Source organism: Acanthaster planci, linkage group LG18 (assembly GCF_054643075.1).
Source record: "Acanthaster planci isolate LZ-2023a linkage group LG18, COTS_SCS, whole genome shotgun sequence".
Classification (NCBI taxonomy): Eukaryota; Metazoa; Echinodermata; class Asteroidea; order Valvatida; family Acanthasteridae; genus Acanthaster; species Acanthaster planci.
Genome location: NC_141794.1, coordinates 9,961,669 through 9,986,415, shown reverse-complemented (window position 1 = coordinate 9,986,415; position 24,747 = coordinate 9,961,669). Strand labels below are relative to the sequence as shown.

The 24,747-nt window shown below is 42.7% G+C and overlaps 2 protein-coding genes across 5 annotated transcripts in view; one reads left to right on the top strand and one right to left on the bottom strand.

Moving 5' to 3' along the window:
* Nucleotides 1-1,377: 1,377 nt before the first annotated feature.
* Nucleotides 1,378-7,703, top strand: LOC110978733 (fatty acid hydroxylase domain-containing protein 2-like). The gene is made up of 6 exons (XM_022233962.2): nt 1,378-1,567; nt 3,409-3,613; nt 4,211-4,332; nt 5,834-6,039; nt 6,597-6,869; nt 7,394-7,703. Exons 1-6 carry the CDS (start codon nt 1,553-1,555, stop codon nt 7,539-7,541), a joined length of 969 nt encoding a protein of 322 aa, XP_022089654.1. The 5' UTR covers nt 1,378-1,552; the 3' UTR covers nt 7,542-7,703.
* A 15-nt stretch (nt 7,704-7,718) lies between these two features.
* The window catches only part of LOC110978732 (uncharacterized), a 39,814-nt gene continuing 22,785 nt past the window's right edge, over nt 7,719-24,747 (bottom strand). For all 4 annotated transcript variants that reach the window (XM_087148682.1, XM_087148685.1, XM_087148684.1 and 1 more), the window contains 15 exons: nt 24,162-24,314; nt 23,529-23,607; nt 22,863-22,983; nt 22,127-22,224; nt 20,138-20,255; nt 19,281-19,384; nt 17,472-17,577; nt 16,671-16,891; nt 15,763-15,829; nt 14,516-14,601; nt 13,825-13,993; nt 12,493-12,555; nt 11,757-11,889; nt 10,436-10,500; nt 7,719-9,410 (listed from right to left, as the gene is read on the bottom strand). In XM_087148682.1, the coding sequence (XP_087004808.1) occupies nt 9,342-9,410; nt 10,436-10,500; nt 11,757-11,889; nt 12,493-12,555; nt 13,825-13,993; nt 14,516-14,601; nt 15,763-15,829; nt 16,671-16,891; nt 17,472-17,577; nt 19,281-19,384; nt 20,138-20,255; nt 22,127-22,224; nt 22,863-22,983; nt 23,529-23,607; nt 24,162-24,314 (1,652 nt within the window). In that variant the 3' untranslated portion in view covers nt 7,719-9,341. The remainder of the gene's footprint in view (nt 9,411-10,435; nt 10,501-11,756; nt 11,890-12,492; nt 12,556-13,824; nt 13,994-14,515; nt 14,602-15,762; nt 15,830-16,670; nt 16,892-17,471; nt 17,578-19,280; nt 19,385-20,137; nt 20,256-22,126; nt 22,225-22,862; nt 22,984-23,528; nt 23,608-24,161; nt 24,315-24,747) is intronic.

Here is a 24,747-nt window from a genome sequence, read left to right as displayed (position 1 = left end):
TCGAATTCATTTTCACTTGTGAATCTTTCAACAAAGTTTTCAGGAAGAAATTGTTCTACAAACAACGTGGGCCGGAAACATGTCTACTGCCTGGCCTGGTGCAAAATACATTTCAGTTGAATCCCAGTTTCGCAACCTCCCTTGGTTTTTGCTTGTTAAGCGAAGCGTCTGCTCAACTCGAGATCAGTGGCGGCGGAGGGGGGTGGAGGGGACCAGTGGCCCCCACTTTTTGACTGAGGGGCATGACCCCTCATTTTTTGGAGGTAGATCATCCTATTAATGGCTGATGCCCAACTTTGAAAATCGTTCCGCCGCCGTTGATCGAGATCCTTCAGAAGACCTTTGCACAAATAAATTCCTAATTATGCACGCATGCGCTCAAATAGCCTTGGCAGCAAGGGCCGTTGAAAATGCAAAGGGTGCGCTTTTGATCATTTTCTCTCAGGTGTTCTGGCTTCGTTCATTTTTTTCTTCAGAAAATCCCAGTAAATCGTTTTTGCTATTAGTTTCTAATCTAAGCGGGATTGTTAGTGCTCTGTAGAAAGATTTACAAGCGGAAAAAATCCCGCTTAGATCAGTAACTCTGGCAAAAAAAACGATTTGATGGGATTTCCTGGAGAAAAAAAATGAACAACGCCAGAAAACCTGAGAGAAAAATACCACAATTGCACCCCTGTGCATTTTCAATGCCCTTGCCGCCAAGGCCATTTTGTGCGCATGCCTGCATAATTATGAATTTATTAGTGAGTAGGTCTAATCTTAGAGTTCCCGATTTCATTCACCAGGCCTACAACAAATGGGCCACAGTTCAGTTAGTCAACTTGCTGTGACTATCTGTATGTATCAAAGTCCTGCATGTAACATTCCTTCACCTACATTCAAACGGAGTCGTACCTTCTGCTACGCATTCCCCTTAAAGCGATAGTCGGGGTCCAGTGCATTCAGTTTGGTGCTGCTCCAAAACGAATTCTTACACCCCCCCCAAAAAAAAATCAAAACGGATAGTATACTAAACACCTTTTCTTTTTTGTTTTATTTTCTTTCCTCTGGAAAAGCAAGTTTGATTCTATGTGTCGTTGCTTTTTTCCCCTAAACACTTAATTCTTAATCCCGGTTAGGGTATGCTGTTTCCTATTTCTCTTCCCCCATTAAATACGACGGTAGTAAAATTTCTTTTGGTGGGGAGCCGGGGGGGGCTTATATTTCATTTCCCTTCTCCTTGGGCGTGTAAAGATCCATTAGATTCTACCTGAGAAAACCCAGTAAAATTACACATTACAATCGCACACCAGTTTGCCACGCACTCAACCCCCTCTTCCGAAAATGTGGTACTGGTCCGCCTCTCTGAACGCGAAATTATACACACCGGTCACGTTCGTATCGCTCTTCGTGACGCACACCCAAATACCAGTGGAAACATTCGCACGGGACGACCTCGACGGGCCGTCGATGGACCAGACTCCACTTCTGACATTCGACATATTCGACCTATAGTGACGGGCGCTTCGACGCTTAAATAGGACTCTCTGCAAGTCTGCCGAGGAAAACGGGTATGGCGGAAAACAAGGTAGGTTTTTGTGAATTCAAGACTCCTTCTCGCGGGATCTACCATAAGCGAGTATAGAGGCTGATGTGCCCAAGTCCAAGACTATAACATAATGCTTCGAATCGCCAGTAAGCATATTGGCGTAATTGGAGTGACTACAGAATAGTAAAATACTGACTTGACATTCAGTAATATTCCAGTATTTTTGATCTCCAGATTGATCGGGCTCAATGTCAAGAAGCTCCGTATAGTAATACATTTACAATGTACATTAATTGTCTTTCCATTTAAAATGCATTTACATGCACAGCCCCTGTAAACTTTAATAATCAACCCGGAGATCATGCAAATCGCACTTCTCGACCGTTATCGTCATAACAGATATCATTGAGCCTAGGCCTACCCGTGTAACTCCCGACGTTACGTTTGAGGTTGAAACTGTGACTGTGTAACCTGCCCATATACCTAGCATTCCCCTAATCGAAGCCGATCTAATCGTAGTTATATTGTGAAGACTATCATATGAAGGTTGATAATGTAGCACTGGCCTGTACCCATGTTCCTTGTCCATTTCCCGACTCCACTGCTTCTTTGTCGGACTGTAGCTTTCACCTCAGGTCTTCCAATCATGCAGACTCGAGAGGGAGAAATCTATCCTGGCCCAACTCTGCCATGATCAGAGGATGTTGCCAGAGCCGGTGTAGGGGTACTGAACTCACGGGACTAAATTCGTGAAACTGAATTTTGTTTTCAAATGTTTGATTTGCTGTTTTAATAAGTATTCTTGGCGCCTCTTGAGGTTGTTAGCTTATAGTAAGCTCCTCATTCATGAGCAAACTGTGAAAGGCCTTCGTGTTTAGTTTATATTTTCCGGCCCTAAATGTTCCTTTTCTTGGGAAGTGATTGTGTAGGCGCATGGCAATGGGCTAACAAGCAACCCCTTCTCAGAAATGTTTTCAATGAGCAAATTTTTGGTTCACAATTCAAACAGAAAAACGCATGAAATGACCATCAGTGTCTTCCCTGATTGATTCAAAGTCTTCCCAGAAATGTTTGTTCTGAAGTTCACTTTTGAATACAGTCAACCCCACAAGGATGGCAAACAGTTTTTCAGACGTTGAAGAAATATAACGCACAAAAAGATTGTCTCGGACAAAATCATCGCATGTCGTGTATGGGAAGTAAGGACCATGCTGAATATAATTAGAAATTGTTGCGCACCAGCCGCCGTTATTGTAAGGGATTTTACATGAGATCCACCCGGGGGCGTAGCCACGGGGGGGGGGGTCTGGGGGACACGTGCCCCCCCTTCACAAATTCCCGGTGCCCCCAGGTCCCCCCACTAAAAACGGATGAATGGATATTGAAAAAGGCTATAACAAAATCTTGCCCCCCAAAAAACACACCACTGAGAACTGGTGCCTCCCCTGTGCCCCCCACTAGTAAAATCCTAGCTACGCCACTGGATCCACCATGGCAGGATAATGCAACTTGAAATGTCTCTATAATTATTGAGACTGTCTGTCTATCGTAGGTCCCCGGCCTCCCCGTCCATGTTTATAATCACTTATATGCAGCTTATTTGTTTAAATCCAGTGCTCTCATTATCCTTGATGCTACATGCAGGCGTCGGAATCTGTGGTATATTGGTCATTGTTGCTGCTCAAGACCTCAAACTGCGGTCGTTTGGTCGTGACCGATGGACCAACACCGATATCCAACATATAGACCTCGAGCCAATCCTATGAAAGACACAATTGAGTTGGTCGCTAGAGGGGCCGCACTGTAGAGTGGTCCCGCTTCTCTTGTTGTCAGATCAAGGCATTGGGTTCAAACAGGGTTTCTCACCTTCAATCCTTCAGGACCCCGAGAAAGGCAGCATGGTCGGGAGCATCAGGATGCTGGTCGTCATAACGACCAGCATTCTGGTGGTAGTGGCTGCCGCCAAAAACTCCCTGACATGGCTCCTAGATGAGCTACTGCAAGCGAGCGGTTGCTTCTGGACCAGACAGTACGAGTGCGTCTACAACCTCTTTGGCGGAGACGAGTTCTTGATCGCTTCTCTAGGTTTGCGTTTTCTTTCGGTCTCTTGGTTGCTATGTGCGGATACTTTCTGCACCATTAGGCCCTAGTTTGAGTAACGCAGAGCGACCATTCCATTTATACGTATTGACAAAAGAATGATGTATCAGCAGTTTTAAAAACGCGCTTTGTTCGCAGCATCAAGTCCTACACGCACGGCATAAACACTGTGACAATTACCAATGAGTCAACCTTGCTCTACCAGAAATCTGGATGTGCTCTGTTGCAGCGGCATGCTGGGGGGGGGGGCGCAGGCCCCACGACCCCCCCCATGTAATCACGATTATGTATATTCAAACATCCAGTCAGGCCACTCGCCCCCGTTGCTAAGAATCCTGGCTACGCCACTGCTCTGTTGGTCATTTGGTTTTCAAAAAAGACATGAAACTGCAAGTATTTGAGTGAACCACTTCGAAGTGGTGTTACTCTTTAAAAATTATTTCTTCTCACACCCGCCCATGATTACGATATTTTCAGAGCTAGAGACGCAGCATCTCCGCCCGAAACTGGACAGTATTTTTGTTTCACAGACAACTTTTATAAAAAAAAATTCACCTTCTGTCTGTACGACCCCATCGACAGGGACACTCTTGGTGTCGATAGTGGTTTACTGGATTCTTGTGTCCGGACTCCTGTTTGTTGATGCCACTGGGAAGCCATCTTGGATTCACAAATACAAGATACAACAGGACAAGAACATACCGGTACGTGGTGCGAATTTTTCGTTATTTTCCCCACTCCGGTAATAAGGACCAAGGGTGGGTCGTGCTGTCCGTCTGTAATTCGGGCTGGTCTGGTGAATTTAGATTTTATTTTCGGTACCCACGTTACACGTTTTAACCTGGGATACGTGCTTGCATTGAAATGTGTGTAGGAATGTGTTTAAACGCTGAACATTTTTCCATGGCACGCTGTTAGCTTTGCAAAACCCGCTTAGCGTTCAAACGCGCTCCTAAGCCCAGGTCGTGCATGAAACGCAAAAACAGCTGGCATAAGGAAGTGTTTAGAGATGTGTTTGAAATCGTAGCGTCTTTTTTTTTTTTTTTTTGGCCAGTGTAAAGGGCAAAAGGCCTATAGCGCTGTAAGCGCACTAATTAGTCTAATATTGCCACAAAACATCAAATAAGATGCAAGAGAGCAAAAACTTACAGTAATTCAATTTGATTTAAACGCTTCAGGCTCACAATTGGGGGATTGGTTTCGGGGACGAAGCTTGAGACGGAGAGGAAGTCGAGTATTGGAAAACGGCCCGGAAACGTTGCTAGCGCTATTTTCTTGAACTGACACACACTTGCAACCGAGTGTTAGTTCATGATGTCGGTGACGATTTAACCCTGAAGGAGGAAGTGGACAAATTTCGTGGAACCAAGCGAGAGGGACATCGTTGCACGTCAGTCCGAGCCAGCACGCGTGTTTGTATGGGGATACATGCATGGCTACTCGATGCAGACAGTCGGCGAAGTTGAACCTGGCTCAACTTTGCCGACCATTCGCAGGCTGGTTGGCGTTTGTCTGCGCTGCGGCGACACTTCCGTTTGGCACGTTTCCATATGTCTGCGTTGCAGTTTGCGTCTTGATTGCGCTGCCTCTGCGTTTCGTACGTCGATATGGAAACCAGGCTTCATGTGTGTAGTGCACAGTGAGTCATAGATTTGTTTTCAGCACTTTTTGTACAAAGTACAGTGTAACTTTTCTGTTCTCTTTCAACTCAAATGGGTGGAAGTGAACTGTGACAACGAATGGAATCACGACACAGCAGAACAAGAGCAAAACTAAATCCAGGCGCTTAATCTAGGATTCCAGCCGGCACATTTTACTGCGCATTATTAAAACCCATTGATGCTGTTTGGACCGGATTAGGAATCGACATGGCAGATGTTCGGAGAGGAAATCTAAGAATTGCCTGATACTATACTTGTATGATACAAACTTTAAAGTAACTGAGACATTTTTTAAGACTGATGACGGAACTTGTGTAAATAGGATTCACTTTTGAGCAGACAAGATGGCTGACAGACGCCCCGCTATCCTGAACATAATCATGACTTGTTCCTGGGCGTGGTTCACCTTCACGAGGAGCATAAGACAACGCCAAATATAAATAACTTCATCAAGAACACAACACTTTAGATTTATTCCCCTCGACTTGAAGGTTTCAGATTTTTTGGACTGGTTCAAAAACATTACCTGTCCTGTCCTCACCAGGTGGATCCGGCTCTGCTCAGGCAAGCGGTGACGGGGACCCTATTCAATCAGTTTGTGGTTGGGCTCCCCTTTGCTCTCGGGTACGCCTGGTTGGCTGAAATGCGCGGGTGTAGCGCCTCCACCCGCTTGCCCGACTTCCACACCGTGCTCCTAGAGATGCTGGTGTTCTTGGCAGCGGAGGAAATCGGTTTCTATTACTCCCATCGGTAAATAGGCCTGTATGCACCTTTATTTAAAGGTGTTTTTTTGCAATACTTGTGGGCCTACAGGTGTACATCAAAGGTAACTTTGTGCGTTAAACAGATGCTATCTTATATGGCACTAGGGTCAAATGCGTGTCTGGATGATGTCACCTGTATGCACCAAATGGCACAGGAGAAACCGGAAAAAGGTACAGCGCTAAGAAACTAAAACGTCATTTCCGTTTTCAAATATTGAATTTTGAAGTGAAACTTTCTGACATTATTGAACGCTATTTCCATGTTAAGAGATGTACATGGATATTGTTTTTGTTTATCGAACATTTTAATTTACGTAAGCACCGATGCCATCACATGCGGAGGCGCCACATGTCATACATTGCACCGACGTCATTCTGACCGACGTTTATGATAAGATGTCAGGCGGTGACGCTAATGTGCCCAATTCGTTCCTACTGGGATCTGGCGAACAACACTCTGATGAGCCCAACTCTAGTATGAATACAGAATTTTTTTTACAGTTCTTGTTTAGTTTTCCGGTTTCCTTGTGTTATATTTTCCAGGTTGTTTCACCACGGCTTCTTTTACAAGCGAATCCACAAGCGCCACCACGAGTACACCGCGCCGTTCGCCGTGTCCAACTTCGACGTGCACCCGGTGGAGCACGTGGTGGCCAACCTGGCCCCCATGGCCGCTGGGCCGCTGATCGCCGGTTCGCACGTGGCCGTCCTGTGGCTGTGGCTAGCCATTGGGACCTTCTCCAGCCTGCTGGCCCACTCCGGCTATCACCTGCCGTTCTTCCCGTCAACTCAGGCTCACGACTTCCACCATCTCAAGTAAGTTCTATAAGTTCAACTCCGTGTGGACTCTCCACACAAACTAGATGCAGTTGACAGCGTCATCGTGATCAGTCATAAAGTTGTGCACATTCAGATACAAATTGGCCATGCGCACCCAGGAATTGTCTTTGGGAGGGCTCAGACGGCAATTCATCTCGAAACAACTTTTGATGCACCATGGACAGGGGACTGCGATGTGCGGGGATATTATCAAAGATGGCAATAGAAAGAACGAACCGGAGGGGGGGGCCGAAGACCTCGATGGCCCCGGGATTGGCCACTAATGGGTACTCAATTTTTACCTCTAGTTTCTACTAGGTGGATTGCCTGCATGTGGACTCTGCTTCCAGGATCCTAGTTCCTAACTAGTACGCCACTCTTCTCGCTAGGCACCATCTGTATTGGCATGACGCAAGCAAGATATTCCAAAATCCCTTGAAGTTTAACATTTTAGGACCTATGATTAAACACAAGAGAGATTTATCGGTTGATTCATATGTTCCGGAATCCATTGCTTTCAGATCTGTCAGTAACTTCGGAGCTCTGGGCATTCTCGACCGACTGCACGGCACGGACGCGGCCTTCAGACGGTCAGAGAATTTTCAGCGGCACGTGTTGTTGACGGGATTGACGCCTGCGTCTCAGCTGGGCCCAGCGAAGGGCAAGTAGGAGAAACACTTCATGCGACTCCAATGCAAAAATGCACGCGTCATGCGCAGTAATAATGACAGTTTTTATGAGAAACCCGATTGTATGTCCAGGCCATTGCAAAATTTTATGTGTGAGTTGAAACCAGAGTTCGTAGGTTGAAGGTCACTAAGTAATGTTTAAGACCGGCCAAGCACATTATTTATTTCGTTATTGACTTTTTTATAATCTTTTCTGCATTACGGTTGAGTACGGAAGAGTACAAGGGCCACGTGCAAAAGCTGCGAGAAACACTTTTTTTTCAAATGCCCCTTATACGCTCCCGTACCCACACAACGTTTTCACTTTGAATATTCTACGTTTGAAATCGGAACATTTTAGTAACTTGACTAATGGCCGAGAAAAATAAACACTGATTTTAGTTGTCGATCAAAGTGTATTCATTTCATATCTTCAAGTTGGTGGTTTTTAAGATTGAGTATCTTGTTTATAATCAGAAACAAGTTGAAACATTCTCGTATCTGATTCCATTCAACACTTTTTTGGTACTCAGCAAAATTTCACAGAACTAAACTAGTCATACCCAGGTATCTCTCTTTTGGACCAACATAAAAGTGAAATATAAGAAATAACATCACTATGTAAATGTGACCACATCATTTATCTGCGATACTAACATAAACATGAGCCAAAATTCTAATGTTCTGTTTGAAATTCACAAGATGAACTCGAAAAGTGCAACTACATGTTAGTTGTTTTTAATTAACTTCCATGCCAAAATATTCCTAAAAGGAAGATATACACTGTTGATACAATACACTGAAATAAATTAAATATGCATTATTAAATAAGTATTAATATATTTTTTAAACTGCAATATACACTATATGCTATTCGAAAAATATTGCTTTCAATATACAATCGACTGCTTTCAATCACTTGTCACTAGTAAGTTGAACAGTTTTGTATCTTATGTACAGAAAAGTATTCTTTAAAGTGCAGTTTGTTGATAATCACTATACATATTTTTACATTCATGCCACTCATAACAATCTACATATAAATATCTTTTAAAAAGAAATGCAATTAATTCACTACACCACCCGTCAAATCCTACATCTTGATATCTTAATAAGGCTCGTTTTTTTTCCACAAATTCTTACTTTGGTTAGAGCAACAAAAGCGGAATATCAAAATCTTACAATAGCTGACTAAAACGTCACACTTATGAACTTGCTCACAAGCAAAATGACTCACAGTTTGATACATTTTTATATTACAGGAATTGAGGTGTTTCACACCAGTGCTAGGTTTATAACTCCTTACACTACAGATAAACTCGTTCCTAAATATATTTTTATATCAAAATGGTTAACTGCGGCTTAAGAGATGGCGTATTCATAACCTCCTAACATACATGTAGGCCTATTTCTATTACCCACGTCTCGTTTACTCTCACTTCGTGCATCGTGAGTACATGAAAGTATTTTCAGAAGTAAAATGAGAAATGAATGTTAACTTACCATAATGCATATCTTTCTCAATCACTGTGTGTCTTTTTCAAAATAAAACAAGATGCTCTATGTACGGAGGGACAACGTTATTTTTCAGCCATGCAGCATCAACATCAAATTCCTAACCACAATAGTTATCTTAAAAGCTCTCAAATGTCACCAATACTTCTTTTTTTTTCAATCAACCGATCTCTGCAGTTTTTAGACAATCAATGAAAGATGCGTGTCTCGTTTTTTGGAAATAGTTACTTCTTCATGCTCTGGTGGTGTTATCTGTCCAATGCAAATGCACATGTCGGGGCGGCCATCAGATGGTCTCAAGATCATCCACGTCTTTGATTGGCATTGGGGAAACTTTACCACTATGTGGTCGCTTCTGTGCAAGGAAAAAAGTGACAAAAATACTTCCTACACTACGGATGGAGAAGACTGCTCAATGTCACAGAACTGTTGCACTCAAACCTGAAGAAAGTTTCAGACAACATGACAGGCAAATTTCATTCTTTCTATGATCTCAGTGGAAGAGAGAGAGTGAGATTGGTGTGTTGGTGAGAACTTGGGCAAACTTGGTGCGCCCACTGAGGCTCACAAGCAGCTCACAAATGCACTTAACTGGCTAAAAGAGTGTTCCTGAACTCAAAGAGGGACACATCAGTAACATGCGCATCCAAAGGTTTCTACACTAAGCATGCTGCTGGGCTGAAAACATCTTGTGATAAGTACATGTATTTTGTAAATATAAACTGGGATGCAGGGAGCATGCAGACGGATTGTTATACATGTCAAAGTTCAAAGGATTCAAAGTCAATATTTGGACATCATAACTAATGAACCAAAATTGCACGCTTCAGTTCAGTTGAAGTCATAACTAGGTAAGTTGAACCAAAAAAAGAGTTGGAAGTTCTGCAACTTGGGCAGAATTCAAGCGAATAGGGTTATCTCGTGTTTAACCACTTGATGCCGGATGATGTGTGAACGCACATACTTTTCCTCTTTTGTTCCATGGAGAATGTGTACACTCATTTAGGCATTTTTAATTTAAGCTGTTGACATATTAACACGTCATGCTTTATTGGATCAAAGCACAATTGCAAGGTTGAAGAATTTGCTGGTAAGAAATCCCGCTCCCAGTAGCTCTTTCAGGTAAGAAAATCTGACATTATCTGGCCTGAACACAGAATAATTGAAGGGGAGGTTTTTAGAAATCTCATTTTCAAAATTGAAATTGACAATTCTTTGTAACATAAAATTAGGAGGGCTTTATACTCCTAGCCTACAAAAATTCCAGAACCAGCCCCACTGAGATGTAGGTCCTACAGCTAGCATGCACTAGTCTTATGTGTGCGTTTGAAAGGATAGGTAGATGGCTAGATGTGATGAAAAGGAGTCTGCATGACTTACCAAGTGCTTTCGTTGAGTGACATCAAGGAGGGCTGTGCCGCTCCCTGGCCGGCTGGAAGGTGAGTCTACACATATATAAAATGAAAGTGACATGAGCATAAATTTTAATACCATCTAGGACAGAAGATGTTAGCCTTTAATTCAGCTGGTTCAACTGCAGCACCAGGATTGATGGAACGGAGAAGTCATGAAGTTTGTCAAGGAGCAACTGCGTGACCTATCATGAGAGTTCCAAAGCTGGGGACAGGCTGGCTGGCTGGATGCAGTGGTTCATGAGGGTACAGCGTAAAGTACTCCCAGTTAACTTTCATTTAAATGCACACAAGTAATATAAATCAACATCTTCACATGGCATTCAGCAGATGGCAGCAGTATCATTCAAAATTCAAATATCGAGTGACCAGAGGTGGGCTGGGGTTGGGTGGGGTGAGCTGGAGTGGGTTGGGGTGAGCTGGGGAGGTGCTTGAGTGGGCTGGGGTTGGGTGGGGTGAACTGGAGTGGGCTGGGGTGGGGTGAGCTGGGGAGGGTTGAGTGGGCTGGGGTTGGGTGGGGTGAGCTAGAGTAGGTTGAGGTGGGTGGGCTGGGCTGGGTTTAGGTGGGGTGAACTGGAGTGGGTTGGTGTGGGGTGAGCTGGGGAGGGCTTGAGTGGGCTGGGTTTGGGTTGGGTGAACTGGAGTGGGCTGGGGTGGGTGAGCAGGACTGGGCTTGAGTGGGCTTGGTCGGGTGGGGTGAGCTGGAGTGGGTTTGGGTGCATGGGGTGATGAGCTGGGGCGAACTGGGCTGTGAGGACATGGGTTGTTAGGACATGGGTAAAGGAACTCTTCTTAGAGGGACTACAGGTTCTTATTTTTAAGACCGTGAAATTCAGTCAGGATTTAAAACCTTATGAGATACCTTCTCATTACCGCTACTCTAAAAACGTGCAATTTCTAATGCTTTTGCTGTTTTCCTCCAAGTATGTTTTGATTATGGAGTTCATACATTTCAACAACAAAATCACATTCCAAATTCAATAAGATTCTGATCTAATGCACATTTAATTTCAAGGATTACAGCTAAACAACAAAGAGGAAGGTAATAAATTTGTGTTTGTTTCTGAACCCAGAAAAATGTGTGGAATGTGATTTGACTGCTAAGGTTAATAAAATTCACCACATGTTTCACGCGGGACTAAAATGAGTATTTTAAGTTGCTCAAGAAGACGGGTGGTTGGGATGTGGGCAATTTCGTCTTGCCACGAGGCTTAATCTTTGTTTTGAGGTACGAGACTAGTCCTTCAAATTGCATCAATCGACCAAGCAACAATAACTACCACTTATACCTGAGCGGAGGGAGGTGAGGTCGGTGTACTGCTCTTTCCGAGTGTGTTCATCAGCCGGCTGATGCCTGGTGTTGGAGCTGTTGTCTGCGCTGGTGGCCTTCTTGGATGAGTACACGAAGGACATGGAATGCTCCTGTTGAAACGACAGATGCCGAGGGCCAACTGAGATTTCTGCAGTCCCATTCTCAATAGTATTGAAAAATGCAAACCAGGGGTGCATTCGCTCGAGTGAGCAAATCCGGAACAGTGCATAAAAATTGTGCGCATTGTGTGGAAATTTTGTGCATATTTTGTGCGACTCAAAACTGTTGTACCTCCTTACTACTGTTGTAATAATTGAAACCAAAATTACATTGAGAACAAAGGTGAAATGAAACAGCCACATCAATTTAACATTAATTACGCAAAGACGCAATCTGCACCAAGTATATCGGTCGTATCGGTCAAAATCAGTCAAATGACATATGATATGTCTTGGTACTGTAGAGGGAGAAGTGGAAGGAATGTTTGACTGGCTGTGACAGTTACGGCAAAATGAGGGTTAATGAACTAACGATGCAGCAGGCTTCCAAAAGCATGACCTCTGATGAATCAATCAAATGGTTTAGGCCTATTGTTACTCAAACTTGGTCGAGCTGTATTTGAACAAGAAAGAACAGGGTTGTGCCAATAGGACAAGAGCTGCCTAATGTCGAACACTTGGTCCCTAGAAAGAGCGAACAATGAATCAATTTACCAGTGTGTCTCTTTCGTGGGCCAGTTTCTGCTTTTCCCTCTTGCGTACAAATGCAGTTTTCACCTGTTGATTTGGAGTAGGAAAAATTACAACCTTCCACTGCAGTAATTGAAAGGTGTTGTAGAAGCCAATGGGTCAATCAAGACTGCACCTGATGAACTGTGAGTTTATTGGAAATTATAGCAAATCAAGGCCATGTATATCTGGTACAATACCATAACCTTTGGGCCTTGTTCAATGCTGGGATGATGCCAACTATAGGATCACAGTTAGGAGAGTTCTACAGAGCTATATACAGGCTTAATGTAGAAACTAGGGCTGTTTTCCAATAATCGTCTTGGGCTCCGTCTCAGGTTTCAATTTAATAACTACCTGACTTTGAGGTTGTTAATGCAACAGTAAGTCTGACAGTGCCACAAAACATCAAGAAAGATACAAAAGAGTTAAACATTACAGTTCTTCAATTTAATTTAAATACTTCAGGCCTACAATCGGGAATTGGTTTCAGTGACGAAGACTGAGACGGAGACGAAGCTGAGTACTGGAAAACGGCCCTTAGAATTAGAAGCCATTTCTGTTGTAGGACCACGCTTGCATAAGAGGTACATGCTGTTATGCACCACTTTGACAAGGTGTTGTGCCACCTTTCAGACCATGAGTCTCGTGCAGTCAGTGTTGTAGTTGAGACCATCACAAGACCAGACACAAGACTACGCACAAGACCAGACACCAGACCAGTCACAAGACCAGACACAAGACCAGACACAAGTAACGGGGTGAACAATGACAAAGGAATGCTTTTGTTGCAGTTCATTTGAATAACTTGTAACTTGAATTTAGACTAAAGGTCTTTGGATGGACTTGTGCTGGTCTCGTGTGGTCTTGTGAAGGTCTTAAGTGGCCTCGACTACAACACTGGGGTGCAGTGCCAGCAAAGTGATGGCATCTGCTCCAATACATCCACAGTATTAAAGGGTCCTACAATGTCTATGCCACAGTCAACGTTTCATTACAACCACTTGCTGATGGTATTATATTTTGGCTAAAATTCTGGCAATCAAAGAAGCCAAGATATAGTGGCCAACCTTTGATAGACATAGAGCCAATTAGGGCACAAATACTAATTTTAGATTTAATAGTAAATGTATATGTACAACATTTCTTACGTACTGCAACGTCATATCGTTCACCATTCTAGGGCACATCCCGGGGGTGGTACCTTCCACAACACAACAGAAGCATTCAAGTTCAAGGCACGATCTGCCTCCGCAGACTTTTTGGGGGGACTTTGTGTGCATGTACATAACAGATGGGGAACCCAACCCCTCTCACCTCCGAGTTGAAGACGCAGTTGATCAAGAAGATGAAGAGCCCCTGGAAGGAGTTGAAGATGGTGAAGAGGTACTGGAACAGGATGGTGGCGCTGTTGACGGCCAGCAGTCCAAAGACCCAGGTCAGTCCCAGGAGAGGCAAGAGGGTGAGGGCGCCCTTGATGCCAGCTCTAATCAGAGAGACACAATCCGTCAAGGTAAGGTTCTTTAAAGAGACGAGTCGGCGATGAAATTATGTAATTATCATTATGGCCTGAAATGTTTTCCCAAACAGGTGTTTTGAGCCCCCCTGGGGAGGGGGACGGGGGAGGGGGTCCATAGACTTTTGTTAGGGGTATATCCCACCCCCACCCTGTCCCCTTGTAGTGACACACAAGTGGTTTCCAGATTCCTCTTTCCACTCTGCACCCTGTCACCATAAAGATAGGCCCTAAATCAACATCAATTCTTACATGAACAAGCAAAGAAATAAATTTTCCCTTCCTTCTGATCAGACTTATATTGCAAATAATTACCATCTTTTGCTTTAAATCTATGTATTCATAAAGTTTGGTTTTTTAAGAAGCCAATTTCATCAGTAAGCTTCCATTCTTTTAACTGAACGCGCAAGTTTATCCATACTTGGCACGAGATACAAACTCAACCGTGCAGCAACCTTCATATAATATTGCTTTCAGATGTCATTTACTTACTTGATGTGATCATACTTTTTCTCCTGACGTAGGTGGGCCGATTTGATCACAATACGCACAACCATAGCTAAGACTATCAGGTTGATCTGTAAATCAAAATTATTTCAAAAAATTAATAATTAGACTATTATGCGGAATGGGAAACACTGACGCATTCCCTGAACTGCCTGCAGACACAGTTATTTGTGATCAAAAAATCATTATCTATGTTTGATTTCAAGACAGGCATGTGTAAAGTTAAGCTCACAAGCAGAAAATTTGAACACATTAGCTTTAAAGGAACCAGGAAATGGATTTTTCTTCGAATCACTCTTTGTGTATCTCTGTACTCTGCTTCCATATATGAAGACTGTTTGACATCTTATTTGAGTTACGTGAACTGAATGGTGCACTTTTCCAAACATTAAAAATTGACCAAGCATTTCTGGACAAGTGAGGGCGCTTTTGCTTTGGTGTAAATCTAGGAAGACATGGTTCAGGTTGTATGTTTTCATGTTCAAATTGCGAACCCCAAATTTGCTATCTGGGAACATTTCTGTGAAACGGATATTTGCTGGATTACTGCCATATACTTACACAGCAATAAACTGCCAAAGAAAATAAAATTTGCCATAGCAGTGGTTAAAAAAACCAAAAGAAATTTTTTGTGCACAAATCAGTTCAACATTGAGATTCAGTGCCTTAGATGACATCATAGTTTTGCTCATATATATGCAAATATGCATTGGCGTAAAAACCAAAAAAACATCAAAATATGGGTTAAAATTGCAAAACAAAACTTTACAATCAGGTTACTTGAAACCCAAAGATGCAATTTCAAGGGTTTTTAGTAAAATTTATAAAAATATTTCTATTTCCTTGTTCCTTTAACAATGCAAGATATTCTTCAACTGCAAAATCCATTCAATTAAAGAGGCCTCAAGTTTGTGAGTTCACTTTCTTGTATAATTCTGCACCTTTCATTTTCTGCTTTGATAGCTTGAACTCTGTTCTTGGTAGGGCTCTTGGCAAAAGTACAAATGCTTTCATTTATTGACTGACAGACCATCCATTTACCCCATTTCCCGGAATCGTGTGGCTGATTCTATGGTTTGGAGCACACAGAGTTACAAGCCCAACCCGCATCACTGACAATGCGCATCCACTGCACACACACATACAGTCATATTAATGGGTTATGCCATCATCAACTCCTCTTCTTGCATGAATTAAAACTGTCAGACAAAAACTTGTAAAGTCTTCATTACCATTATGACAAGGAGAGCTGGGGCCACAAAAGCCCAGATGAGACCAGACGAAGTGTCAAGCCAACAGCTGGTCAAAAGATGAAACAAATTGGAAACATTCAATATGTCCAACTGCACTTATGCCGCCGTTTAAAATACGCTGTTCCTCTTTTGTGTTTACAAAATGAGAATAGGGAGGTTTAGCAGTATGATCTACAAAACCGTCAAGATGAGCGCAACTGACGCGCAGACAAACGGTTTGCTTTAAATTTCATGTTTATTCTCCCATAATGAGCTGCTAGATAAACTTTGGTGTTCAAATGAAACCCTGCTGGTAAGACTGTAAACTAGCCTTTTCTGAACAAACTTAGAACAGATGCAGTGTAAATATCGCGCTTTTACTTTTTTCGCATTTCAAAAAAGTAGGCAGCCATATGTAAGATGTGTGACACGTACTGCTCCCCACTAGGAGACCCTCCGCATCTCAAATAATCAAGGACAAAAAAGTATACCAAGTATCCCATACTAGCACGCTTCTACCATAAATAGTTCATTCGGAAGTTGGATTCCAAATTTCCACAGTTAGGGTATTTTTCATTTGGGGTTACCCCCCTATCTAGGACACATTTTTCTGTACATCGCTAGGGTGTAAACTGTGAAATGACGGTTGGGTTATAAAATTTTAATAACAACAATTTTAATTGTACAACCTTTTCTTCCATTGTGGTATTTTGGAAACATTACTCAATCCTCTAAAACACCCTAATGCATAGGAAACCAATGGCTCTGTACTTCAGGCTTTAAAGAGAACGCAGCCCCGTTAAAAGTAACAGTGGCTGGGCTTTGATCTGAATCCTGCAAAAATCGGTCAAACATCTGGATGGATTTGAAAGTACCTGATGGGGATGGTAAGGGATAATGGACCCTACCTATTCCCCGTGCCATAGCCATCATTGCTGGCACCAAATGAGATCAAAGTGATGACAAGGGGAATGCCCCAGCCAATGAAGAGGTAGGGGTACATTTTGATGTTCTCGCTGCCGTAGACCTTGACGACCTTCATGTACAGGTGGACCCCTTCCACCAGCATCCAGGCAAACACCGACAGGTAGCAGAAGTGGAGCAATAGGGCTATGGCTTTGCATATACCCTGCAATTAAGCAAGCCATCAGATGACAATTCTATCAACTACTGACAAGCAAAAAGGGCTATGGCTTTGCATACACCCTTCAAGCAAGCCTCTAGAGGACTTTTAGTTATCAACAGTTATCAAATGTATCAAGAGTTATCAACTGTATCAACAATTATCAACTGCTTCATGGATTTAATTGCAATTAAGAATCAAGCAATTTAAAGTTACTCCAAACTGTTAACAGTTTTTACGGTATTGTACCTCAACCAGTAAAAGACATAGGCTCTGCTAAACAATACTTGGGAGATTAAAGGAAAATTGAAAGTGCAGAACACAACTTGACTTTTATTTGATTGAGATGAGATGAGGCTTGACGTCTTCCCTTTTTAAGAAACACTCAAAAGCTTTTTAATTTGAAACATACAGGTTTCAATAAAATTCTTAGAACTGGAAAACTGAACAGAGATCAGATGTACACTGTCAGATGTTTATTCCTGCATTCAAAATATTACACCCTTGCAAAATATATACACTTTTTATTGTGTTTCACTTAAATCCGATCGATGGACAATCAGTGAGAATTCTCCAACGTATTCACCCTGTTTTCAGTTCTGTCAATGCCAGCAATGAAGAGGATCTGAGCTACCAAGATGGCAACAGACAGGTTGGTGTGGATGAAAGACCGGTCAGACCGCAGCATTCTCCTGGAAAAAAAACACAGAATTGGAGACAGACGACTGCCTGCTGAGCTCCCGTTCACAAGTGCCCCCGTGCATGGAGGTACATTATACTGCAAAGTCGCAGTGCCTGGTATGATCGTGATTTTTCCCCATGATATTCATATCTACACTTTAAACCGGGACAGTAAGAGACGTCTATATCTTGCAACAATTTAGAATTCTCGCAATTACTTTTTGAAAAGAATTCATGCCATGTGAAGAAGTTTAGGCACAAAAGCGGGCAAATTTGAATATTTGTCAGAGCCAGGTTTTAGTTAAGTTTTTTTTTTGAGGGGGGGTTGGGTAGGTGTCAAATCGCCTTGGGTTGGTTCACCTCAGTTTTGCTCAGGTCACGTGGGTCAGATTTAGGGAGCTCAATTCGGTTTTGACCCAATGCACAACATTACCACAAAGCATCAGCAACTGGTTTTATGAAAACTTTACAGGGAATAAATATGTATTTGACCAGTCTTAAACGTTCGTTTGAGAATGGATCGGGAGAGTGGTTGCTGATAATGCCCAAGCCCAAGGCGAGTGACCTTATCCGCATCCATTCTCCTCAGTCAGTCTTAAACATTGTCTAAGACCAACCACGCACATATCTATTCCGATCCGTAAACACTTTTTGAGTCACAAAGTTTTAAAAGCAAGTTTTACAAATTAGAAATTTTCCAAATGATTTTGCTCAATAGTTCAATTTACTTCATTTTTTTAACACCTCTCTAGAAATCTTACGGCGCATTCCTCTTGGTAGTCAGAAACAATCTCCTCATATGGATATTGATGCCTGTGAGGCTCGTACTGTGTGAGGTGGCGCACAGCCAGCAGGTCCACCCTTATGAAAATGCAGTCACCAGAAATGTTTGTGGCATGCAAGCAGCATGCCAGCAAGAGCATGCAACACGCATTCCGATACATGCAATGAGTGAACTAGGACTGTGTAAAGTGTGTGCAAACATGCAGGTGCGCGCAGATATTGCATGCAAATATTTATCGCAAACACAATATATTTGGAATTTGTTTGCAGAACGTGAGCATGAGCGTGCAAACGTGCACATGTGTGCTGGTAATGCACACAAGCATTCATTGTGCACAAATTACATGCAATTTGTAAGGACCAATGCGTGTGCTCGCAACAGTCCCGGTGGAGCTTTATCAATTTAAGAGCAGCTACGGGAAAGCCTTTCAACCAACAGGAAAGGCTAATCTTCCTCAGGTATTTATGAATTACACTTAAAATCCTAGACCTGGAAAACAGGATCACTGAACCCTGAAGCTCGCCTATAAATTTGACCGGGCTATAGTCTAGTTGCTTGAGACAAATCTTATTATCACAGTGTACGCGGCAAGTCTTAGAGGGCTATCCGCTCCAAGCGGGAACAAAGGAGGGTATGTTTGTAAATGAAATTGACAGTCCTTCGGCACCCACTCACCGCGTAGGCGTGCAAGTTTTGCATGTCTGACGCGGAGCATGCCGAGTACGCGCAACTCTGCAAAGTACCGCAGTACATGTGTGGCCTGCGCGTGCATGCCAAATGCGAGCAAGAACCTGGTTGGAAAAACTTAGAACCAGCCGGTCTTTCTCCCGCCGGCTAGTGTGCACTTCAGCTTAGGGCAGATTGACAGCTGTGAACTGTTCCAACTGACCCGTACAGTTAACTTTTACAAGCTGCCTTCTTTTTGCTTACCCCAAATACAGGAACACTGCTAACATCAGCACGAGCATGACCATTGAGGTGCTGCACCCGATGTACGTGATCCAGGTGAGAGCCAGCGAGTCGGCGTGAGAAATCTGTACGATGCAACACAGAAAGAAGCGTTCTGCTGGGTTGTTTTGTTACAGCACAAACAAATCGTCACATCAGACACTGGGCCAAAATTATAATCGACCTAAACGAGACCTGTTCACAGGCATGTATGTGGGGGGGTGGTCAGAGGTTCAAACATTCAAACAAACCCTCCCTTCCCCCTCGGTGATGAGTCAGTCCACTTGCTTATTTTTACACACACAGAACCTTTGAGTGGTTTATACGTTTATAGATCAGAAAATAGGTATGAACTACACAAAAGCTTTTTTTCTTCTTTTTTTAAACTAACAGATATCGTTATAGTTAATTATAAGAAGAAAAATGTTCCAATTATCACGTTAATTAGTTTGGCACACCAAGTAGAATCTATGGGGCACAAATCTGGACCGATGCCACAATGTGGGGTTTGACAACCCTCACAGTTTCAGGCCGGGGAAAGTACCTGATTCACTTTGACTTTGCGAGGGTAATTCTTCCTCAATTTGAAACATTAGTATCCACTAACTAACTCTTTGTCTTTCCACTTGAAACACTTGACAGAATGGGACTTCGACAGAAATTCAGATTCGTTGGGGTTTGGAAAAGCTCGCAAATGGTTTTCCACGGAATATAACAAACTGTAAAGTAAATCAGCAGATATCAGCCAATCCTCTTTTATAATAAGCGTACATTTATTGAGTACTTAGTTTGCTGGCAGGTTTTGGTTCTAGTATTTAGCACTTCAAATTGAGGTTTACCTCATAGGACTTGACCTGCATGAGAACAGCAAAGTTTGTAGAATGGTTACAGGAACAATATGTATGTTCGTTGGTTGACCTGGGCGATACCGCTTTGCAACCGTATGCTGACCATTGCCTGTTGGCATAGACAAATACAGAGAGAATTATCCAGCAATGTCTCCAATTGCTGCAAGTATTGGTTGACAAACGTTAAGCACCATCTTTTGTGGAGCTAGTTTAAATTTTCAGACTTGTGGCAGTTACATGTAATTGACGACGATATGGTTCCAAATTTATTTCAACCACAATTTTGAATGATTCTTTATCGCTCCGAAATTTGAAAATTGCTTAACCTGAAATTGAAAGCCATTTATCCTAACTCCAAATATTGAAATTGATGGGGGGATGCTATATTTGGTTAATCCAGCAACTTGGAGCTGGAAATGTTGACGAAATGTAATGGTAAATGTTTGAGAAACTTAATCAGTTTGGTATTTCAGCCAAAAACTTGAGGTCCTTCAAGAACAAAGCACAAAAGCTTGAGTATGCTAAGCAAGCATGCAAAAGTGTGTGGCCAGGCTAAATAGGGCTAACCTCATCACATGCATAAATCATGGTTTGCACATTAGAGACAGCTTTGATTAAAGACTTTTCAAACTTTCAAGGACTAGAAGTCCCCGTTTCAAGAACCAAAATCCAGCAAAAGTTAGGAACACACAGCCTGCGACCGCTGATTGGCACACATAAATGCACAGCTTATCACTGCTGCTTATTCCTGCCACTTTCATTGCTGGACAGAGATCCACTCCTAGGTGACTTTGTTCCCCATCCAAGTAACAGGTGAAAGTAACCAATCAATTATCCAGTTGACAGCGTATTTTGAAACCCCTATCATCACGCTCCTTTGCACGAATTAATACTTTTATCATAAAAATGAATTTTTAAGAACCCTGATAAATTCCAGGACTTTCATAAGGCCTTGAAAAACAGAGTTTAAATTTGTAGGACTTCCTGACTGTACCAGCCCTGGTGTGTTGCTATTCTTGAATGACCTCCAATGTGCTTTGTTTTGGGCATGTGCTGTTGGGAGACCTAAATATAGCTCGATCGTGCAGCAACACTGCTATGAATGCCCTCTGCTACACACAGTCTTCCTGCTAATCTGTAGCCCAGAAGAGATGTTTTACGATTCCCTTTCAAACATCACGGCGTAAACCAGCTTGTTCTCAAATTATTTGAAGCCACCAAGTGATGATCTAAGGGGCTGCACTCAAATCATGATTATCTAGGCAGAAAAGCTCCCTTTCGTGATCACTGTGAGTAACTTTCAGATTTTGAAGGCTTTTTTTGCATGCAGTTTTCAGCTGCACAGCAAGTTCGTTTGGACTGGTGGGGGCAAGATAGAGTGCCAAAGGGGGCCCTCAGCACCAGTGCTGGAAGGTAGACGGGGTTTTCTCAACTGGCCATCTACTGAGATCTGTCAAATCAAAGGGGCAGGGGCTCCTCATCGTCTTTCGTGACAGCGCCGTTCAAACAACGGCCACAAGCACTTCTGAAAAGTGGGGTGGAACGTAGGTAGAACCCAGAGCAAAACTAATGCGAGCACAAAGCCCAAAGCCTTTAACGGCATGGCACCCAGGCAAAGTGTGCATTCAAGATTCTGTGGTGTAATCTTATGGGGCAATTTCTGACTGCTTTACCCAACTTTTGAGCATTTCGCAGTGGATATCCCTCCCAGGTTCCCCACTGATCTGTGCTCCCCGTGATCAAAGAGAACAGCATGAAGTGACGGGCAGTACTCTTCATGGCTACAAAGTTTCTGATATCTGAGGGACATTATAATGAAGGGCGCTGTGTAAAGAGGCACGTGAAAGAAACAAGGGGCACTCACGTGTATGAGCAAAAAAAACAAACAAACTCTAGGGGATAAAATTGCCTTTATTTTCGCAACAGATGCTACGTCAACGGGGGTTTACCTAAGATGAACGAAAACACAAACAGACTTACACATTTTGATCATCCTTGTCGTCCACAAATGCACAGATGGAGTTTTTGCTGATGTTGACTGTTGCACTCTCGCCTGTCCGAGATTCCCCCTTCAGATTCTTCGATAAATTGAAAGAGAACAGCAGCTTTCCCATTTGTGACATTTTGAGAAGTTTGATTCATTGACCGCATGGCTACTGAACCAAGAAGTGTGGATCAATGTAAGGCACCGTTCATTTTATGAAGGTGTTCTATGTTTGTGAATCTCTCTTGGCCAAGTTTTAAGCAGATACACACACTTCTATGCTGGAGAGTTGCACTTGGACCAGAAAAGTTGACTCAACATTTTTTTGTTCATGTTTTGGATAACTGAAGTTAGAGTCAACTTTTTGTTCGGGGGGGAGAGTTATTTTTCACAAAGATCACACTCCACTTTACATAACTCATGAAAGTTTAATAGAGCTGCAAGGAAAGAGCACAGTGATTAGAATCCCTGCACAACCACCATTTTGGACACAGAAACTTCCATGAAAACAAAGAACTTTAAACATTCATTCTTTAATTCGGCAAATAGAAATTACAAGCATCGTTTCATTATTGAGCTCACAATAACAACATCTATCTGTGTGTAAAGAAAGACCCTGAGGTAAGTGTCAAGTCAGTTAACAGTAAATTTGATGACAGTATTACGGACGACTGATCGTAAATTCAGGTGACGCATGTTTTCTTCAGTGAAAGGTGAACAAATGATCCTTACCTCAAGATGGTATAGGCTGAATGTCACCGGCACTGAGGTACGATTGCCTTGCACAAATAGAGACAATGTCAGTAGGGCACTGTTGAGCTGTATCCAAGTCTCATTGGGTGCCTGCAGATTGCTGAAAGACCAAAACATTTTACAGATTGAGGACTTATTGTAATGGGCAATACGGCCGTTTCACAATAGTGCGCCACCAAGAGTTTGCAACGCCTTGGCCAATCACAATACGCCAAATTTGTCGACTCAATGCGCGTCGGAAAGAGTCGACAAATTTTGCGCGTTGTGATTGGCCAACGCGTCGCAAACTCTTGGTGGCGCACTATTGTGAATCGCCTGTATTAAAGTCCATGTTATTTGTTTGTGGTGCGTGAGACATCACAACTTCTTCTACACACAAATATAATATTGCCATATACTTCAAACACATTTGGGATCGACAGCAAAAACTCTCAATGTTCCCTTTAACATCACTTACCAGTTGCCTGATCGTGTGAGTTTTCCCTGAGAGATTCATCTGGGATTTTTACTGCCTGCCACCTCTAATACTTCACACATCTTCTTTTTCTTCCTTACTGGGACTTATTTCCATCCAGTAATATGAGTTGCTGAGTGACAGCTTACTTTATAAATTTAAAAAAAAAAAGAACGAGAATGTGTACTCACTCGGTTGATTCCCAAAATTTGATCTGGTCGATCATGTAGGAGGGACGCATCTTCCTCAGGATAACCGCACTCACATTCTCTGCAAAAGAATCCAATTTACTCCGTTCCAATTAAAGCAGACGTGTGAGAACTGCGTCATATTTACCTACAAATGAGGGGGTGTAATATTTATTGCAGCCAATCTTTCCCTATGCGAAGCTCATGGTGTGAATGGGAAAGTCTTTCCTTGTTGCGAATCTGAAACTTCAAAATGTGTTGAGCAAAACTGCATTTTTGGGGTATAATCTAAAATTTAAAAAGAAAGTTTACGCAATGGCCTTGAACATCAGGGTCGTGCTTTGGACGGTTTTATTGCAACTGGGCACAATTCATCTCAAGTCCTTTCAATTTCAGGGTGCACAATGACAAAAGGATGCTTTTGTCACAGTTAATTTCAAATGGCTTTAGACTTTGCTCAGGACTAGAGAACTTGTGATGATGGTGCTATGATGAACTTGCAAGGGCTTGTGAATGGACTTGACTACTGGATATTGGAACCAGTTATCCATACGCCTATTTCGTTTTGGTGCTCGTCAAAACTAGCCCCAACGCAAACAGTGTCAAGCATAACACGTTTGTTTCATAAAGTCGTACTTGCATCTAGATCCATCTTTGACAAGTCAAACTCTGCGCTCTCCTCAAAGGTAGTGATGACATCACCAGAGTCATCGTAGCTAATTGGCACCTGGTGAGTGAACGTGTACCCGCTCAAGAGACTGAGAGCGGGAGAGTTGCACAGACTGACACCTGGAATGTCAACAGGACAGCTTACATGAACAGGACTGGAGGGCATTTGGAATAATTAGTGCAGTAAACTTAAATTAAAATGAACGCGTGATTCTTCTCCCTGTATGTTGGTGCATCACTAGAATTCAATAGTCAGGTGATGTGGCTGGGAACCAATGGAAAACTTTAATATTGACAATGCATGCATGGGTGCATATAAGGCGTAACACAGTAAGGCCAGTTTGTGCACATTCTGTTGCAAATTGACTGACAGCATCCTGTACTTCTGACACCAGTCGGCACAGGCAATGTGACCATGCCAGCTGTTGTAATTTCTTGCAAAATAGACCAGCTGGGAGGCTCCAACCCACAAACTTGTTCACCATGCTTGAGCTGATGCTCTGGGCAACAAGTGGGAACTGCCAGCACAAGGTACCAGACAAGGCACAGAAAG

Bases quoted from the DNA above. Each gene is read 5' to 3' on its own strand.
- LOC110978733 (XM_022233962.2), top strand. The intron at 3,614-4,210 runs GTTTGCGTTTTC...CCCCATCGACAG, and splicing joins GTTCTTGATCGCTTCTCTAG to GGACACTCTTGGTGTCGATA. The intron at 6,870-7,393 runs GTAAGTTCTATA...CATTGCTTTCAG, and splicing joins CACGACTTCCACCATCTCAA to ATCTGTCAGTAACTTCGGAG.